General features: G+C 35.1%; 1 protein-coding gene across 1 annotated transcript in view; it reads left to right on the top strand.

The window, feature by feature from the left end:
- LOC148957300 (dedicator of cytokinesis protein 9-like) overlaps positions 1–15965 on the top strand; it is a 41572-nt gene that overhangs the window by 23941 nt on the left and 1666 nt on the right. Inside the window, exons 34-54 of the mRNA XM_089115507.1 lie at positions 180–310; positions 538–659; positions 1234–1278; positions 1474–1566; positions 2037–2093; positions 2670–2714; positions 3053–3130; positions 3785–3892; positions 4430–4507; positions 4788–4925; positions 5328–5385; positions 5707–5822; positions 8170–8292; positions 9292–9405; positions 9692–9829; positions 10393–10434; positions 12038–12206; positions 12635–12711; positions 13345–13458; positions 14693–14793; positions 15555–15690. Of these exons, the coding sequence (XP_088971633.1) occupies positions 180–310; positions 538–659; positions 1234–1278; positions 1474–1566; positions 2037–2093; positions 2670–2714; positions 3053–3130; positions 3785–3892; positions 4430–4507; positions 4788–4925; positions 5328–5385; positions 5707–5822; positions 8170–8292; positions 9292–9405; positions 9692–9829; positions 10393–10434; positions 12038–12206; positions 12635–12711; positions 13345–13458; positions 14693–14793; positions 15555–15690 (2083 nt within the window). The remainder of the gene's footprint in view (positions 1–179; positions 311–537; positions 660–1233; positions 1279–1473; positions 1567–2036; positions 2094–2669; positions 2715–3052; positions 3131–3784; positions 3893–4429; positions 4508–4787; positions 4926–5327; positions 5386–5706; positions 5823–8169; positions 8293–9291; positions 9406–9691; positions 9830–10392; positions 10435–12037; positions 12207–12634; positions 12712–13344; positions 13459–14692; positions 14794–15554; positions 15691–15965) is intronic.

The raw sequence follows: 15965 nt of genomic DNA, 5'->3' as shown, positions 1-15965 counted from the left end.
TCTATTATTTTAGCAAGAAAAAAGGTAAGGACTCTCTGCAGATCCCCTGAAAGTGAAACGACGAAAAAACAGTTGTATGTTTAGGCAAAAAACTGTTACAAACATATAGTCATTTGGCTGTTGCTTGCTTTGGTTCCTGATTAAACTCTTTCCAACAACTTTGCAATTTTGTGTTGCAGTACTTCCCCGGAAAGTACCAAGCACTTTCTTGAAAGTAAATACCGAACGGTTACAAGTATCCATCAAGTGATTTCTCCAGGCCACACAAAATCTGCCAGCGAAGGAAGAATTGAATTGAATGGCTTGAAATGTAAGTAAATTTTTGTTCCGGTTTTCTTGAATTACGCATCTGTTTTAAAACTTGAGCGTTTTGAACTCCAAAAACAATTTGTTTTTTGAAGAAATGTCCTCTGGAGTTTCATATCGTTGAAGTATATCTCCTCGCCTCCGTGATATCTCTTCCTTTACCACATGTTTCCGTGTTACCATGTATGTAGACCTAGCTAAAATATATAATGGCATTTATCGTGGTTTTAGCTCTAGCTAGAGAATACTCGGAGAATGACCACGAGAGGAGGATTATGCTCGATGCAAACTTTGCCAACGAAGTTGCTTTGGTCGTTCTTGACACAGTTGAGCTGTTTTGTGCTAATTTCAAGGTAAGCCATACTGATAAATGTTTGTGAATTGCAAATATCTACATTGGATGACAGTGATTACATGAATCACAGTTGTGGAGGAAGTGTTATTAATCTAAGGTTACTTGAGCTAACTCAGAATGGAGTTGGGGCAGATTTGGGAAGTGCCGCATTTTAGGGTTAATTTAAACTCTGAATCACAGGCGATGTCGTCCCTAAACTTACAAATTTTCTGTAATTGACCCAAACTAATTTAAATATATCTTGGATTTTCCTACATTTTTTCGTGTTTCCTTATTCTTGTTAGATTATGATAATGTTTTCTCGTGCGCCCATCCCAATATACATACAATTAAAGTCGAGTGTGAGGAGCACAGCAGCTTTAATACTTCCGGAGAATATAACAAGTTCTTCGCACTTCTTACCATTTGTAATTGAACTCAATGCGTCTTAAGAAGATCGACAAGAGCCTGAAGTTCAATGCTGGTATGGAATGTATCACGTTCATTTTGTATTAAGTGAAATTCTTTTTTTAGCAATATTCCTTAGACAATCTTGCATTGACCAGTTAAAAGAAAATTATTTATTTTTCCAGTTTCATCTTGAACAAGATGCTGGTGATAACATTCTTATGAAAAAGGTAATTTTTTTCCCTTGCTCTCGCAGCCTTGATTTTTCCCTCAGTCGCAATTTTCTCTACATGATGTACCTCTGCCTACGCTGCCTCGATATCTTTCATCAATATATTTTTCTGCTCCTCTGATTTTTAAGTGTATCCTTATTACGAAATATTTTAAAAGATTTTTGACTCAATGTCAACCATTGTTTTGTTTAGATTTTCAATGTACTCATGGGTTTCCTGAGAACCAACCAATCAGAGTACGTCCTCAAACACGTGTTCGCGTCATTGCGAAGTTTTATTCACAAGGCAAGTCATGATTTGCAAATCGTTAAACTGCATGAAACGACAGAAATTCTCTGTAAAGACAGAAAATCTTAAAACTGTTGTGTACGAATGTTTTTTTAAATGATCTTCATATGGTACGGTTCACACGTCGTTGATGATTTCTCATTTTATTTGATGCATGCAGACTATTAAGAAAGTTATTTTAATTTATTTAATGCAAGTAATTAAAAATTTTGTAGAACCGTTTCAATTAACCAAAATACGCCAGTGTCAACCACGAAGTTTTGTTTCCCAAGCAATTAAATCGTTTTTTAATCCAGCTAGTTCTACCACTTTCTACACAGCTAACCTGCTAACCTTTCGTAAATCCCTATTTATATTCAGTTTCAACTCGACTGCGATTCTCAAGTTAGATGATTTTGTTGATAAACAGTTTTTCTCATCATTTAGTACTTTTGAGTTTTCATCGTTTGAATCTTCTCTTTCAATAGTTCCCCAGCGCATTGTTCAAAGGAAGTGCCAACCTGTGTGGAGTACTTTGCTACGAAGTATGTGCTCGTCATCTTTCCAAAACATTATCAGTTTTTTTTCGACTGCTTACAAAGAGATATCACTCAACTGCATTTTACAACAACCTCAATACATTATACAGTCCTTAATAAACGGTGTTGTGGTTTTGCCTCCCCTCCCCTTCCCAGTTTAGCGTTGATATCTCTATTGTGTCAATACATTCGCTCCAAATTTAATGGAAGCAAAGTGGGGGCTGCACGTTGTCGTACGTGTGCGTGCTACACCCTTTGCGTTTAGGTTTTTGCCTCCAATGTTGTGTCTCGGATAACTGATTAGCCATTATCAGCATATAAATGAAGCTTTTGAATTGCGTATGGCAGTGCAGTTTCAAATAAAATTGATATGTGTATTCATTAGACAATCAATAGTCAAGATGGCAAGGAAAAACAGAGTTGTATTTGCGCCTGAATACGTTAAGAAGCAATAGAAGTTAATGTTTAGAATAAAGATACATGCAGGCCTGCCATATAATCAAGATTTGGTGTCATTTAAGCTATTATCACAATGCCATCTATAAGCAGTTTAAAATTATAACCCTATATTCGATTTTGCAGATTCTCAAGATGTGCAACTCAAAGATCGAGACAGTTCGCACCCAGGTAGGTATCACTTTGTCGGGAGTCTCTCTTCGATAAATCATGAATATACCCTCCCCCCTTTGTTTCTTTCTTGTATGTTGTGCGATTTAAGGCTTTTTAATGCAACAGTAGCTTCATGCAGAACCAATAGGATGTTTTGGCAGCTACAACATACAGATTTACAAAAGTTTTTGACTTCCAGAAAAAATTACGATGCTCAACTCCAAACTCAACGTAGTTTCTAATACATTCAATTCTATTAATTTCCTCTGTATAACAACTTTTAGGTTTAGTTTGATATTACACGTTCGTAAAAACTTTTGTCTCTTCCAGCTCGCTAACGAAAATTTGTTCCTTAGGCCTGTTGCTTCATGTATTTGTTGATGAGGTATAATTATGAATTCAGTGGCACTGGCTGTGTTCGAGTCCATTTGCAGGTATGTCACCGAGTTTGCAAGACTTTACCTTCCTTTTTCAATGAAGATAATAAATCTGTAACTGAATCTTTGAGTAAATGTGAGTTGTAGCTAATAAGCTAAATTCGTCAGAACAGTTGAATCTATCCTACGTAAGATCAGTTGATCGATTCTACCATAAAGATGGTGCTCACAAACTCTCTTTTATCTCGAAAGAAAACCACTAAAGAAGGAACAAACTGAGATTGGTTAAAAAATTTTTTAATGTGAACTTGTTTTTTAATAAATATGCCTTTTGTTGGAAGTTTGTTCAAAAATGAAAACGTGGAATCGAGTAAGCAAGAATTGTTAGAAACGTATCTATGAGCTGAACCAAATTTTTTAAAAAAACTTTTAGGTCTGCATTTGCTCTAGGTTAATAAAGCGGAACATGTATGAGTGATTTTAAGCTAGCTATTTATACAGTTAATATTGATGTCAATATACAGTTATTGTTAGCGTATTGACGCGACGATATCATTTGCGTTAGATTTCAATTATTATTTCGGTATAGTATACTAATACTCCTTTCCATGCAGATCGTTTCTGTGTCTATGTCCGTTGTCTCAATCAGGCACCATCAATAACAATTTGAATATGTCATTAATGATTGAATCAACATGTGTGCTTTCACAGGTGATTGTCGCTGTATCCAAGCTCATCGCATCTGGGATGAACCGCTCGGCAATGAATAGCTCACTCAATATCGTCAAGAATTACGCCGTTGATGACAAAGGCATGAAGGTATGACAAAATTTCGAATGTTTTGATCAGTTCTAAGCAAGTATTAAGTATTTGTTTAACAAGATGATGTCCCATAGTTGTGAAGTGTAGTCTAGTTGCGTCAGTCAGTCCCCCAGCTCCTCTGCAAATAATCCTGATAAATGAACTTCATTTTTGCATTGTACTCAAAAAGCTTTTATTTATGCTTTCTCTAAAGCAGGAAATAATTCTCTGTGTGGGTTAGTCAAACCTGCTTTGTTAACACCTTTCAACTTTGGTCGAAAAGGTGTCTCGTGAATTTCACGAACCTTGTTTCTAAGATATATTAGATTTCGATAAGGCCTATTTATATAGATGAACTTCTTTGATTCGGCTGTTTAATAAATAAAAAAATTGCAAGCATTATGCATATACTTGTGACTTTTAGTTTTATTTTATTAAGACTTCATGCAGACCTGCTTAAAGTGACAACTGCTAATGACTTAATATATTCCTCATAATGAATGTAGTAACAATGTCTTTTTAAAAGCTCTCTTAATCTCTTGTTGTTCAAATCAGAGCACAGAATTTCCTGCTGAAGTCAGAGATTTGATAAAGAAAGTGCACACAGTTCTTCAAGCTACAGAAAAAATGAAGGTACGTATCATTTATTTTCATTTTCAATTCATTTAACCTAAGGCTGCTTTAAAAATTTTTTTATTTACTGTACAAATATGATATGATCAGCCTCTTTTTGAAGTCACCCATGCATGCTCATACCTCATACTGATGTTAATACATGCTGAGGATATCTTCAGATTTCAAGGTTGCTTTATAATCTTTAGCAGTTTTTTAGTTTCTTCACATTTTCTAGCGTGAGCGCAAGCATCTTTGACGTTTTGGAATTATTTTTAATTTGATAAAAAATTTATCTTAGGAACATGAAGATGATATGGAAGTGCTTGTTGACTTGGAATACAGTTTGGCAAAATCGTATTCAAGCACTCCTGAGCTGCGACAAACATGGCTTCAAAGCATGGCAGAATTACACGAGAAGAATGGAGATTATTCAGAGGTACCTCAGCATTTACAAAATTAATTAACATCTTGTACAAACATAGTTCTAAATGGTCTTAAACCTTTATGCGTTTTATGTCTTTTTGTGCCTTTTCTGTCTTCAGTCTTTGGTTCAACTTTAAGTTTGAACCAACACTCTATATTTTCCCATGAAAGCATCATTAACTTCACCTGCATTTCTTTTAAGTACTTGATGCTAATGTAGTTTCTCGAGTCTCTTTCCCAATGTTTGATCTAAACGTATGTTTTCTCAAATGATAGAAAATGTATTTATCAAAACTTTGCTTTACAAGTACTATTTCTTTTCCTCGCAACTTGCTTCAATCTTCGACCCCTGTAATCAGATAAATCCTCTTTCATTTTCTTTTATAAATGAATATTTAATTTGTTGCATTGATAGGCTGCAATGTGCTTTGTACACGCTGCTGCCTTAGTTGCAGAGTACCTGAAAAGAAAAGGTAATTATAATCATTTAGAATGTTTTGCAACGTTTAAAAACATTTCTTTGATACTCTATGTTATCCTTAAACGAATCTTCATTTTTGATTTCATCATATTTTTTTGCAGATTTAACAATGCCTTATAAGTTACCCTATTACAATGCAAAGAATATTTGAATCTTGCATTAGCTACATTTTTATATCAAATCTTTTTAGAAAGTCAACATTTTATTCATAAATAAATAGAAGATACAAAAACAGTCAAGTTCAATTAGTATAAGGAACATTTTATGAATGGAATGTCTCTGATTTTAATGGCCGTCTTTAAAAATTTTCAAGGCTCATATGTTGATGGGTGCTCTGCCTTCAGGGCAATCTCCCCTAACCTCGTTCCTGATGAATGTGCGATGAAAAATGACGATGAAGGCAATTCTGATGAAGTCAGGTACAGCAAGGTAGGGATAATCGGAGTTTCTTTCGAAACTGTAAACGAGCAAATAAGAACGCAAAACTAGTCTTGATTCTGGCTCGATGACTTTGTATTTTTCCCTACCTGTGTATCACGTAGAGTTGAAAAGCTACCGCAATCTCAGAAGAGCAATAAAGGAATAAGAGGGATATACATACATTAGTAGATATGTTCACTTACGTGACAAAAGTATTAGGACGATCGCCTCAAAGCAAATGTGGTTAACCCTTTGCTCAAAAAACAACATAGAAAATCGGTGGAACATAACGAGATTGCTGTTTGAGATTTTCAATTGCAATTTTACCCAATTGTAAAAATAAAGATATATTTAATAAATTGTAAAAGAGAACTTTTTTTAGACAAGTGCAATTTGCTTTATCTTATATTTTGTCGGATTTCCTCCAGGAATCTGGCAGCCGCCATTTGCACTGGAACTCAATGAATTAATTTTGCAAAGAAATATCTTCCGATATAGTAGGAAATCTTATAAAAATTCTAGAAGAGTTTATTTTTGGTCTTAGAGGATTTCATTTCTTGGATTTTTACACTACACTACCAGGACAAAAGTATTGCAACACCCTAATCAAAATGGCATCAAAAAAATTTGAAGTTTTGTAAACTTTTAACTTTACGCTGAAATATTCCCCTCAAAAATAAGCATAATCATTCTAAACCAGGAATCAAATTCTTCGAAATTTATTGAGAATTTCGAAAAACTTAGAGTTACAATATTAACGTAAGAAATTTTACAGTTATAAGAAAAAATATCTGCAGTGGTAAATTCAAGATATTGACAAGATAAGGAGCGAGTAGTTGTGATAAAACTTCGTTTAACTGGTCTCTCGACTCTTAAGATTTTGCAACTTTTTATAGAAAATGATAGCAAAATAGTGAAAGTTTAGGAAACAACAAATGAAGTTATTAGCTCTGACTCTTTTAGCCTCGAAATTCTCCAATAAAACTTGGATAATTTTTTTGGTACATTTAGGCCTATATAAATTAGTAAATCATGAACTAGCGACGTGCGAGTTAATGCAGTGAAACATGTCAAAATAATGCATAACAGTTTCTTTGGTGGAATCAAATTAATGCTAGGAAAATGAGGAAGGCAGTTTTTATCATAAAAAGCAATACATCCCTGTTACAAGGCCTTTTTTACTCAAATTTACCTGAAAATCTGCGAACTCTATGTCCTTCCTCGGCGTGATCCGCCATTAATCGCCTTCGCAGGTGTTGCAATACTTTTGTCCTGGTAGTGTAGTTGTTTTCAATTACATCAAGGCTTTGACTTTGACGGGGTTATTGAAAGACCATGATGTTATTATTTTTGAAATTTTTTTTGTCACAATTGCAGCACAACTATGTTTATTGTCCTACTTAAAAATAAATGGTCTTTGCAAATAATCATTACTTGTTTCTGTACTTGCCTGGGGATTTTCCACAAATAACTGGACAAAATATTCAGCATTGATTGACTTCGCTCATAACGCCAGCTTGCCGACGCCATTAGGCCTAACCAATAGTCGGCCCGCCCTGGCCTACCATTCTTTTAATTTTAATTGGCATTGTTAACTTATTGTTTTTGTAAATAACATTGTAGACGTGCTGCAACCAAACTTTCTTGCAGTTTTAGCAAACAAATGACTCGCTAGACCCAAATATTTTATTGCTTCTCGTTCTCTTTCTGGTCGTTTTTGTGTTTTCGACATTGAAATTGAAACATTGATATTTTCCATTTCTCCCTGACATTTTGTTACTTTTCTATCATAGAAAGGAAGGAAATAAATTGAATTTGTTAGGAATCGCGTTTTTGCTGAAACCATTTCTAGAATCCCCCCAAAACAGTAAGATTTGTTCAATCAATGTTAGAATGCTAATATTGGAGCCGCCATTTTGTTATTCATAGACCTAATTATTTTGTCACGTAAGGATAGAGACGTAACTTGAGGGTTTTTTCAATTAAAAGTCAAGCACATTGCGTTCTTGAAAAAAGCTGAATGACGATATTTTAAAGGGAAAATTTTCGCAGCAGCCGTCTTACATCATAAATCCTAAAACTCAAAAATTAATCAATGGTTATGCTGTTTAAAAACATTCCTGTGAAGTGTTTTGAAACTGAAATTAAAATTTTAATCATTATTCTTTTTCTTTGAGAATTAGCCAGAATTTCACCTCAGTTTGCTGTGACAGGAAAATTTCAAAAACGAACTTTTACAGAATCCCAGGCACAATAAGGAACAGATATCCATCTACGTTTACGTGGAAGCTCAGGATTTTATTTTCAAGATATGAAAAAAATATATTTGAATAAGTATCAATTTTGAATTTTTCAGGAAAATTTGATCAGCTTATTGGAGAATGGAATCGAGCGTTTGAAAAGGGCCGAGCGCTATGAAGTGATGGGCATTGTTTATAAAATCGCCATCCCACTTTACGAGGAGGAGAGAGATTTTACGGTTAGTAGAGATCCTGTCTCGTAATTAGAAGTGACTAGTTAATTAAAAGTGTAAATAATTGTTTAAAGGATAAATGATTCGTGTATGGAGTAAATATTGTGTCTTAGAAGTGAGTGGTTCGTTTATGGAATAAATGGTTCGTTTATGGAACAAATGGTTTGTTTATGAAATAGATGGTTCGTTTATGGAATAAATGGTTCATTTGTGGAATAAATGGTTCGTTTATGGAATAAATGGTTCGTTTATGGAACAAATGATTCGTTTGTGGAACAAATGGTTCGTTTATGGAACAAACATTTCATTTATGGAATAGATGGTTCTTTTATGGAATAAATGGTTCGTTTATGGAATAAATGATTCGTTTATGGAATAAATGGTTCGTTTATGGAACAAATGGTTTGTTTATGAAATAGATGGTTCGTTTATGGAATAAATGGTTCGTTTATGGAATAAATGATTCGTTTATTGAATAAATGTTTCGTTTATGGAACAAACATTTCGTTTATGGAATAGATGGTTCGGTTATGGAATAAATGTTTCGTTTATGGAATAAATGTTTTGTTTATTGAACAGATGATTCGTTTATGGAATAAATGATTCGTTTATTGAATAAATATTTTGTTTATGGAACAAACATTTCGTTTATGGAATAAATGGTTCGTTTATGGAATAAATGTTTCGTTTATGGAATAAATGTTTTGTTTATTGAACAGATGATTCGTTTATGGAATAAATGATTCGTTTATGGAATAAATGTTTCGTTTATGGAACAAACATTTCGTTTATGGAATAGATGGTTCGTTTATGGAACAACTGGTTCGTTTACGTTACCCAGCAACTCAATGATTGAACTACATTGTATATGAAATAATATGTTTATAAACTATGTTACGTCATTGTTTAAGTTATTTTTCAGTTAAGAATATTAGCGATTGTATTTGCTTATGATTTTATTTTCCATGTGTTGTTCTTGAAAAAATTGTATGTTATACTTTGCAGCGCCTTGCTTTGGCTTACGACTCTCTAAAGTGTGCTTACGAGAAAATCGTCGAAGTAATGGCATCTGGAAAGCGACTATTAGGAAGATTTTATCGCGTGGCCTTTTTTGGAAGGGTCTGTTTCTATCACCTTGTTTACATTTGCAAAACTCAGACGAGCTGAATCTAACACAGGCGTGCTAGCTCCGCCCTGAGGCGTTGGTTATTGAATTGCTCGTTTTCTTTGATTCCTTGTCTAGCTGTAGAATAGTTCATTAGGTCCTTTGTTAAAGTGCAAGAAATATTTTTAAATGCAATTCATACTGGATTTGTGCAAAATTATTGGTATTTTAGTACTGCTTTTAGAAAAAGCATGCACATGGCTATCCCAGGGAAAATGACGTCTTTTTCGTTCTTTGAAGGCATTCAAGGATGATGACGGCAAAGAATACATTTACAAAGAGCCAAAACTTACTTCACTTCCGGAAATAAGCGAGCGTTTGGAAACCAAATATCAAAATAAATACGGAAATGTTAAAATATTACAAGACTCTTCGAAGGTGAGGTGCCTTCAATTATTGTTATTTGAAATGCCTGTTCCGTTTTATCTTTGTCCTAGCAACGGAGAATCGCAGTTGATCAAGGCCACTTCTTGTCAAGACGTTTCACAACACTTACATTTTCAACTGGACTCTCTTCTTATCAATCTTATGTGCATTTGTAAAATATTCAAGCTCTTTACAGCACATGCAAATTGGTTTTGTGCGACAGAAGAATTGTGCAGTTATTGCCGTATATGTAAGAGACAATATATTTGGACACTTTTCTCATCCCTTTCTTAAGAGCTTCGAATTTTTGGTTTTGAAAAGAATCAAGAATAAAATCCCCCCCCCCCCCCCCTAGTTCTTTAACTCCACCTGCACCGTGAAACAGTAGCAAAGACATACAAACGTCATTATTGTACATCAAAATATAGATAAATAAATAAATATAGATAAGTAAAAGATAAATAAATGAAATTGGATAAGTGAGCCTTTTAGAACCCCCTCCCCTCCCCTCTCCTTTTTTGAACTCCCCTCTACCCTACATATTACCAGCACATCCACATTCTTCCTCCCGACAGGTGAAAGCAGAGGAGCTCAATCCAGCAGTCAACTACATTCAAGTAAGTTATATGCTAGATTATCTCCTGGCGGTCTCACTTGGTTATGTGTGGTTACACCCAATTTTTATAAGAGCAATTTTATAAGAGCACGCGCTTAAAAATTTGTCAAAAGTTAAGAACAATTTAAGAACAAGCTAAGGCTGAACTACTGTAAAATTCACTTTTGAAAAACATTTAAAAAACGAGGATTTTTAGCCATGTGTTTTTTTTCGGTGGACTTTCAAACTTGTCGGCAAATCAAAGATGTTCCATTCACTTAGTTGGCAAGTGAGGCCTGAATACCCCCCTAGAGCGCAATGGCTAGCAACTCCACTGCTTACACCTTAACAATTTTGAAACCAAAATAGGAACAATCCAGCCTCAGATTTTCGAAAAAATTAAGAACAGGCAGCCTGAACTTCAATACAGTGATACAGTGAAAACTTTTAATACAGTGAAAAGAACTGAAGAATAAGGGTAAATAAAATGCGACATACTGTTTTGAAAGATGAGAAAATATGTATTCACAATTTGCTGCTGCATTTAGTTTCATCCTTGAATTTTGTCATTATTGAAATTTCAGAGAGAAGGCTGTGTTGAGTCACACACATGATTTGCATTTGATTGACATGGCAAATCCGTTGACGTCATTGTTACAATGCATGTCACTACAAGTTTATCAACATTATTTTAGAACCCCTTTGTAGGGTATATTTGAAGCGCTTTTACGTGACGTTCAATTCGTTTGCCAAAATTTTCTGACGGTATACATATAAAACAAGTGAAAAATTTAATTTTTCTTGACACGATTCTGCTTCCAGCAACTCTTTAGATTAATCTTTTCCCTTTCTGTATATTTATGACAAGTTTATTTGCTGTAATAGAGAACATTTTCACCTGTAATAAAAATGAATCAGCTTCTAAGCTCGGCAAAGAATTTCACCGTTGGTCTGAGCACGTCGTAATTTTGGTGGTTGTTTCACTTTTAACTTGATTTCCTTGTTTGATCCAATTCTTTTTTTATCAACTGGATCCTTCGTCGTTCAATCCTCGAAAACGCTCAACTTCTGCTCACATTTTTTAAAATTGGTGTAAACGAAAACTGATTGATAGGGATGCAAAATCCATTTTAATTTTTAATTTTACATCTTTAGTGTACTTCTTCTCGGGCGACTGCACTTTAGCGACCCACTTTTTGTTCCCTGGTCGGAAGTTGAATTGAATTACAAATCTTTCGATCTAGCAAGATTTCTGAACAATCGAAAGTTCGAATCTCACAGGCTCAGCCAGTTAAGGATTCACTCTCGCACAATTGCAGCTATACATCAGTTTCAAAATCAGTTTGGATGACCTCGCTCTTTGATTCTTTTAGCTGCCTTTTAATTCATCATAGATTGATTCATTTTACTCCATATCCAGTTATAAACAAATGTCTTGGTTTCTGAAAATCTTCATTCTCTTTTGCTCGCGTCATCGTTGCTAGGCAGTAGCGATTCAATTCAACTTTCGGCCAGGACACAGAAAAGTGGGTCGCTAAACTGCAGTCTAGCCCTTCTTCTAAATTTGAATTTTGTAGTTTATTGTAATGTCTCTTTCTATTTATCTTGTTTCGAATCTTTTATAGCTAACATTTGTCAGACCGTATTTTGACGAGGATGAGCTTCAAAGGCGACCAACTGATTTTGAGCGGGAAAACAATATTCGGCGGTTTGTTTTCGAAACCCCATTCACGTTATCAGGAAAAGCCCATGGCGCGCTGTCTGAGCAACATAAGCGCAAGACAATTCTGACAAGTATGGCGTTTTCATCTTGATTTCCATATTTTTGAATGCTGTTTTCGGTCCTTGCTATACTGTCAAAAGAATATATTTTGAATTTGAAAATATCCATTGCAAAAACTCCATAGAATTGATTATTTCTCCATGGAAAAGCAAAGTAGCACCATTTTCCCTTGGTTCCAACTTTTAAAATTATTTTTGATCAGATCGTCCCTTGCCCAACGATACTAACATCTGATATTGATTTAGCATAACCTCTTTGATACGAATGATATCCTATGATATCTTTTATTTTTCTGCTCCATTGTATCTTTTGCTTAGCTGAGGCTCAATAAAAAGTAGTTTATTTAACTGCAAAATTATTTGCAATTCTTCGTATAAACGGAACTTCTGCTGCATGAATAATTAAGGTCTTTTTCCAATAAAAGTTTTTGTCTTTTTAGCATCTCACTGTTTTCCTTATGTCAAGAAACGAATTTTAGTTGTTCAGCAAGAAATGTACGAGTTGTCTCCTTTAGAGGTGAGATGAATTTCTATCTTTTTCCATTGTATTTACGTCAAATCTCATGTTTTTAAGTAAAACATCGCGAAGACAATAAAAGAAAGTCCCATGTGTTAAGTAATTTTTTAGTGTGCTAATATTTTTTGGTATGGTCTTAAACAGTTACGATATGGTCGCATTAAGTCTAAAACTTTGATTTGCTTTGATTTGATTTGCAAAAAGGCAATTCCTGTTCAAAGTACACATCAAAGCGTGCCCAGCTCGACTTGTTGGACATCGAGTACTGTATTTAAAGACAGGTAGACAACGATCTTCTTTAGTTTTTGCACAATCATTGCCAAAAGTACTTGGAACATCTAGCAATTTGCGTTGTGTTTTTATGTTTTTCAATTCGTTTCCCGGATACTCCTATTTCTGCACCCCCTTCCCCCCTAAACAATGTTGATAATTTAGAAAAATAGCAAAGATGTCACAGAAAAAGCGTACTTCCTAATCTCCATCGTCATTCTATAGTGAACTAACATTGTTCAAAGGGAGGAAGAGAATAGCTGAATTTACCATGGTAAACTGACGTTAGTGTACCAAGACTTTGGCAAGGATTGTAGCTTGCTCTTTCGCATTTTCAATCTGTTCTCATAATTCCCGTTATAGGTAGCTATTGAGGAAATGCAGACTCGTTTGAAGGAGCTTGATCACGTGATCAACTTGAACCCACCCGACATGAAGAAGCTACAGCTTAAGCTTCAAGGAAGTGTCAGCGTGCAGGTATTAAGGTTTTGTTTGCCTCCCAAGTTCTAGAAAGCTTCGTTTGATGTCTCCTTTTAGCTTTGCGAATTTTATTTGAAGCAAAGCCTTGGGTTGCCAAAATAAAGCGAAGTTGGGCTCAGTTGATGAGGTTGAGATAGGCGGTTTTCCTTCAATTAGGTGACTTGTTCAATTTAAGCGATATTTTATTTAGGCAGCGATCGAGTGAGCATGTTTTCGCAAGGGAAATGCCAGGTCCTGTATTTTGCTTCATATATAAACAGTTTATACACTGAAGGGACGTTGACCTGAACCAATTTCCCTGTGCTATTTTTTCTCTTTTCTGAAATGAAGGGTCTCAAGAGAGTATCTTCTTGCCATTGATATAAGAAGCATTTTTACCATATACTCTTTAAAAAGGAAACATTTTTCCCGACTATTTTCTATTTTTCCCAAATTAAGGCAGCCTTTCCACTAGTCCGGGTTAAAACAAAACCGGGTTAAAGTTATCCGTTTTTAAAGTGAGTCAATGAAAACGGTAATTTTCTTCGACCCCCATACGTACGCAGAGTTGTAAGAGAAATCAGTATGTGCATCAACAGTCCTTCAATTTCCATCCCTGTAGGCCAATGGAAGCACGTGATTTTTGGCGCCATCTCAATTCTTAAACATTGCTGTTGTTTCAAGTGGGTCAGAAGTTATCCGAGTTTCGGCGTTTCCATTAACTCGCAGGTGGATCAAAAGATACCTGGCTTAAAACTGACCCACTCTGAGACCCGTTTCCGAACCTATCCGTTTTTCAAGTGGGTTAGTGGGAACGCGACGAAGAAACGGATAACTTTTAACCCGTTTTTGTTTTAACCCGGGCTAGTGGAAAGGCTGCTTGCGTACTTCTCTACAAAGGCGTTTATTTTGAAGTATTCTAAGCCCTCCTTAGCGGTTCTCACCAATTGGAATCCTTGATCATTTCTATGTTATACGTTTGATCTTGGCGTCCCTTGTTGCTTACATATTAAGTTTGGTCTTGCTCATTAATACACATACGAATGTTCCAATATTTATAGCTTTACTCTGGAAAAAGCTAAACAGAGTCATGGTCCATGTTTTTGGCAATCCTTTGAACTGAAAAGCGAATTTCTGGTCTGAAGTTTATGTTATTACATTCTCCGTTTCTAGAAACGGAAATCATATTCCTTTTGCTCGTACATTTACCGTTTGATTATAATGTATTCTAATTATTACATTTTTTGCTAAGGTCAACGCTGGTCCTCTGGCCTACGCTACAACATTTTTGTCAAGCTCAGTCGTGAAAGAGTACCCCGCGAAACATATTGAGACGCTCAAATCAGTTTATCGGTAACTATCGACTTCAGTTTGATCATCCTTTGAGCTTTCGTAATATTCTGAATCTTACCCGTCTATTTTTACCAAAACTCGTTAGGGCTTGTTATTTGCGAGGAGAAATCACTCTTTGAAAATATCGTATACATTTCGTGGAAATCCTATTGTTTTATCTGAAATTTTTTGAAAATCCTTTTGTTTTCGTGGAAATCTCGTGCACTTTTTGCAAGAGAGAATTGGCCGTCAGTAAATCTGGTAGGTACAGAACCGAGCTTTCGATGGTTTAGCGCGAAGAATTTAACCGGAATGCTCTACGGATATTGTAAAACAAAGTTCAAAAATGTTTGTGACAACTATTTCGCCACAGCAATGCAAAAATCCCCATCATTTATTGCTCCATCATTATTTCTACAGGCCCAGCAAGATAAAAGAATTTTTGTAGAAGTCAAATAATGGCAGCTGTCTTTCTTAACCCTTTTTGGAATTTTCACTTTCCTTCTCCCAATTTGCCCACTCTGACATTATAATCAAAATTAGAATATACTAAATAGACTCAAAGAGAGCACTACACTTTCAGAATCTGCCAAATTACCTTGTTTGGGAATTATCGATGAACTACTAGACATCAACTCTTTTCATAATTTGTGGCCATATTTTCTTTTCCCAGTATTTTCTACATTCGCTGTCACTTGCTTTGGTCTCTTCCAGTTTTGTTGTTTGTTGTGTTGCGATCTTTTTGACTGCCAACTTTTCACGAACGATTCATTTATTCACAGAGACTTTGTTACATTTTGTGGACGAGCGCTGGAACTGAATGCAGCGCTAATTAAACCGGATCAAACAATGTACCAAGACGACCTTAGAAGCAAATACGAGATGCTACAGGAGAAACTGGCCCTGTTTGTTGGCATGGTTCGTTAACGGCTTACTTCTTGTACTCTTTTGGCAGAATAGGAAATTTTAGGGAAAAAATTTGCGAGTCTATTGTAGATTCCTTCAGAAAATAAATTTATTCCTACATTCCCAAAATTACCGGTATTTATAAGATGACTACACAAACATTGCATCGAATGATAATGAAATTTCAAGAAAGTTTTTGGCTTTTGGGCCAAGTAATATAACATTTGTTTTTAAAGATAACATAACTGATTGATTTCAAAGAAATTGGATTTGGTTTCTTTGTTTTG

Source organism: Rhopilema esculentum, unplaced genomic scaffold (assembly GCF_057945365.1).
Source record: "Rhopilema esculentum isolate cy_ngs unplaced genomic scaffold, ASM5794536v1 HiC_scaffold_34, whole genome shotgun sequence".
Lineage (NCBI taxonomy): Eukaryota > Metazoa > Cnidaria > Scyphozoa > Rhizostomeae > Rhizostomatidae > Rhopilema > Rhopilema esculentum.
Note: the sequence above shows the minus strand (reverse complement) of the source record. Positions and strands in the feature narration are given on the sequence as shown.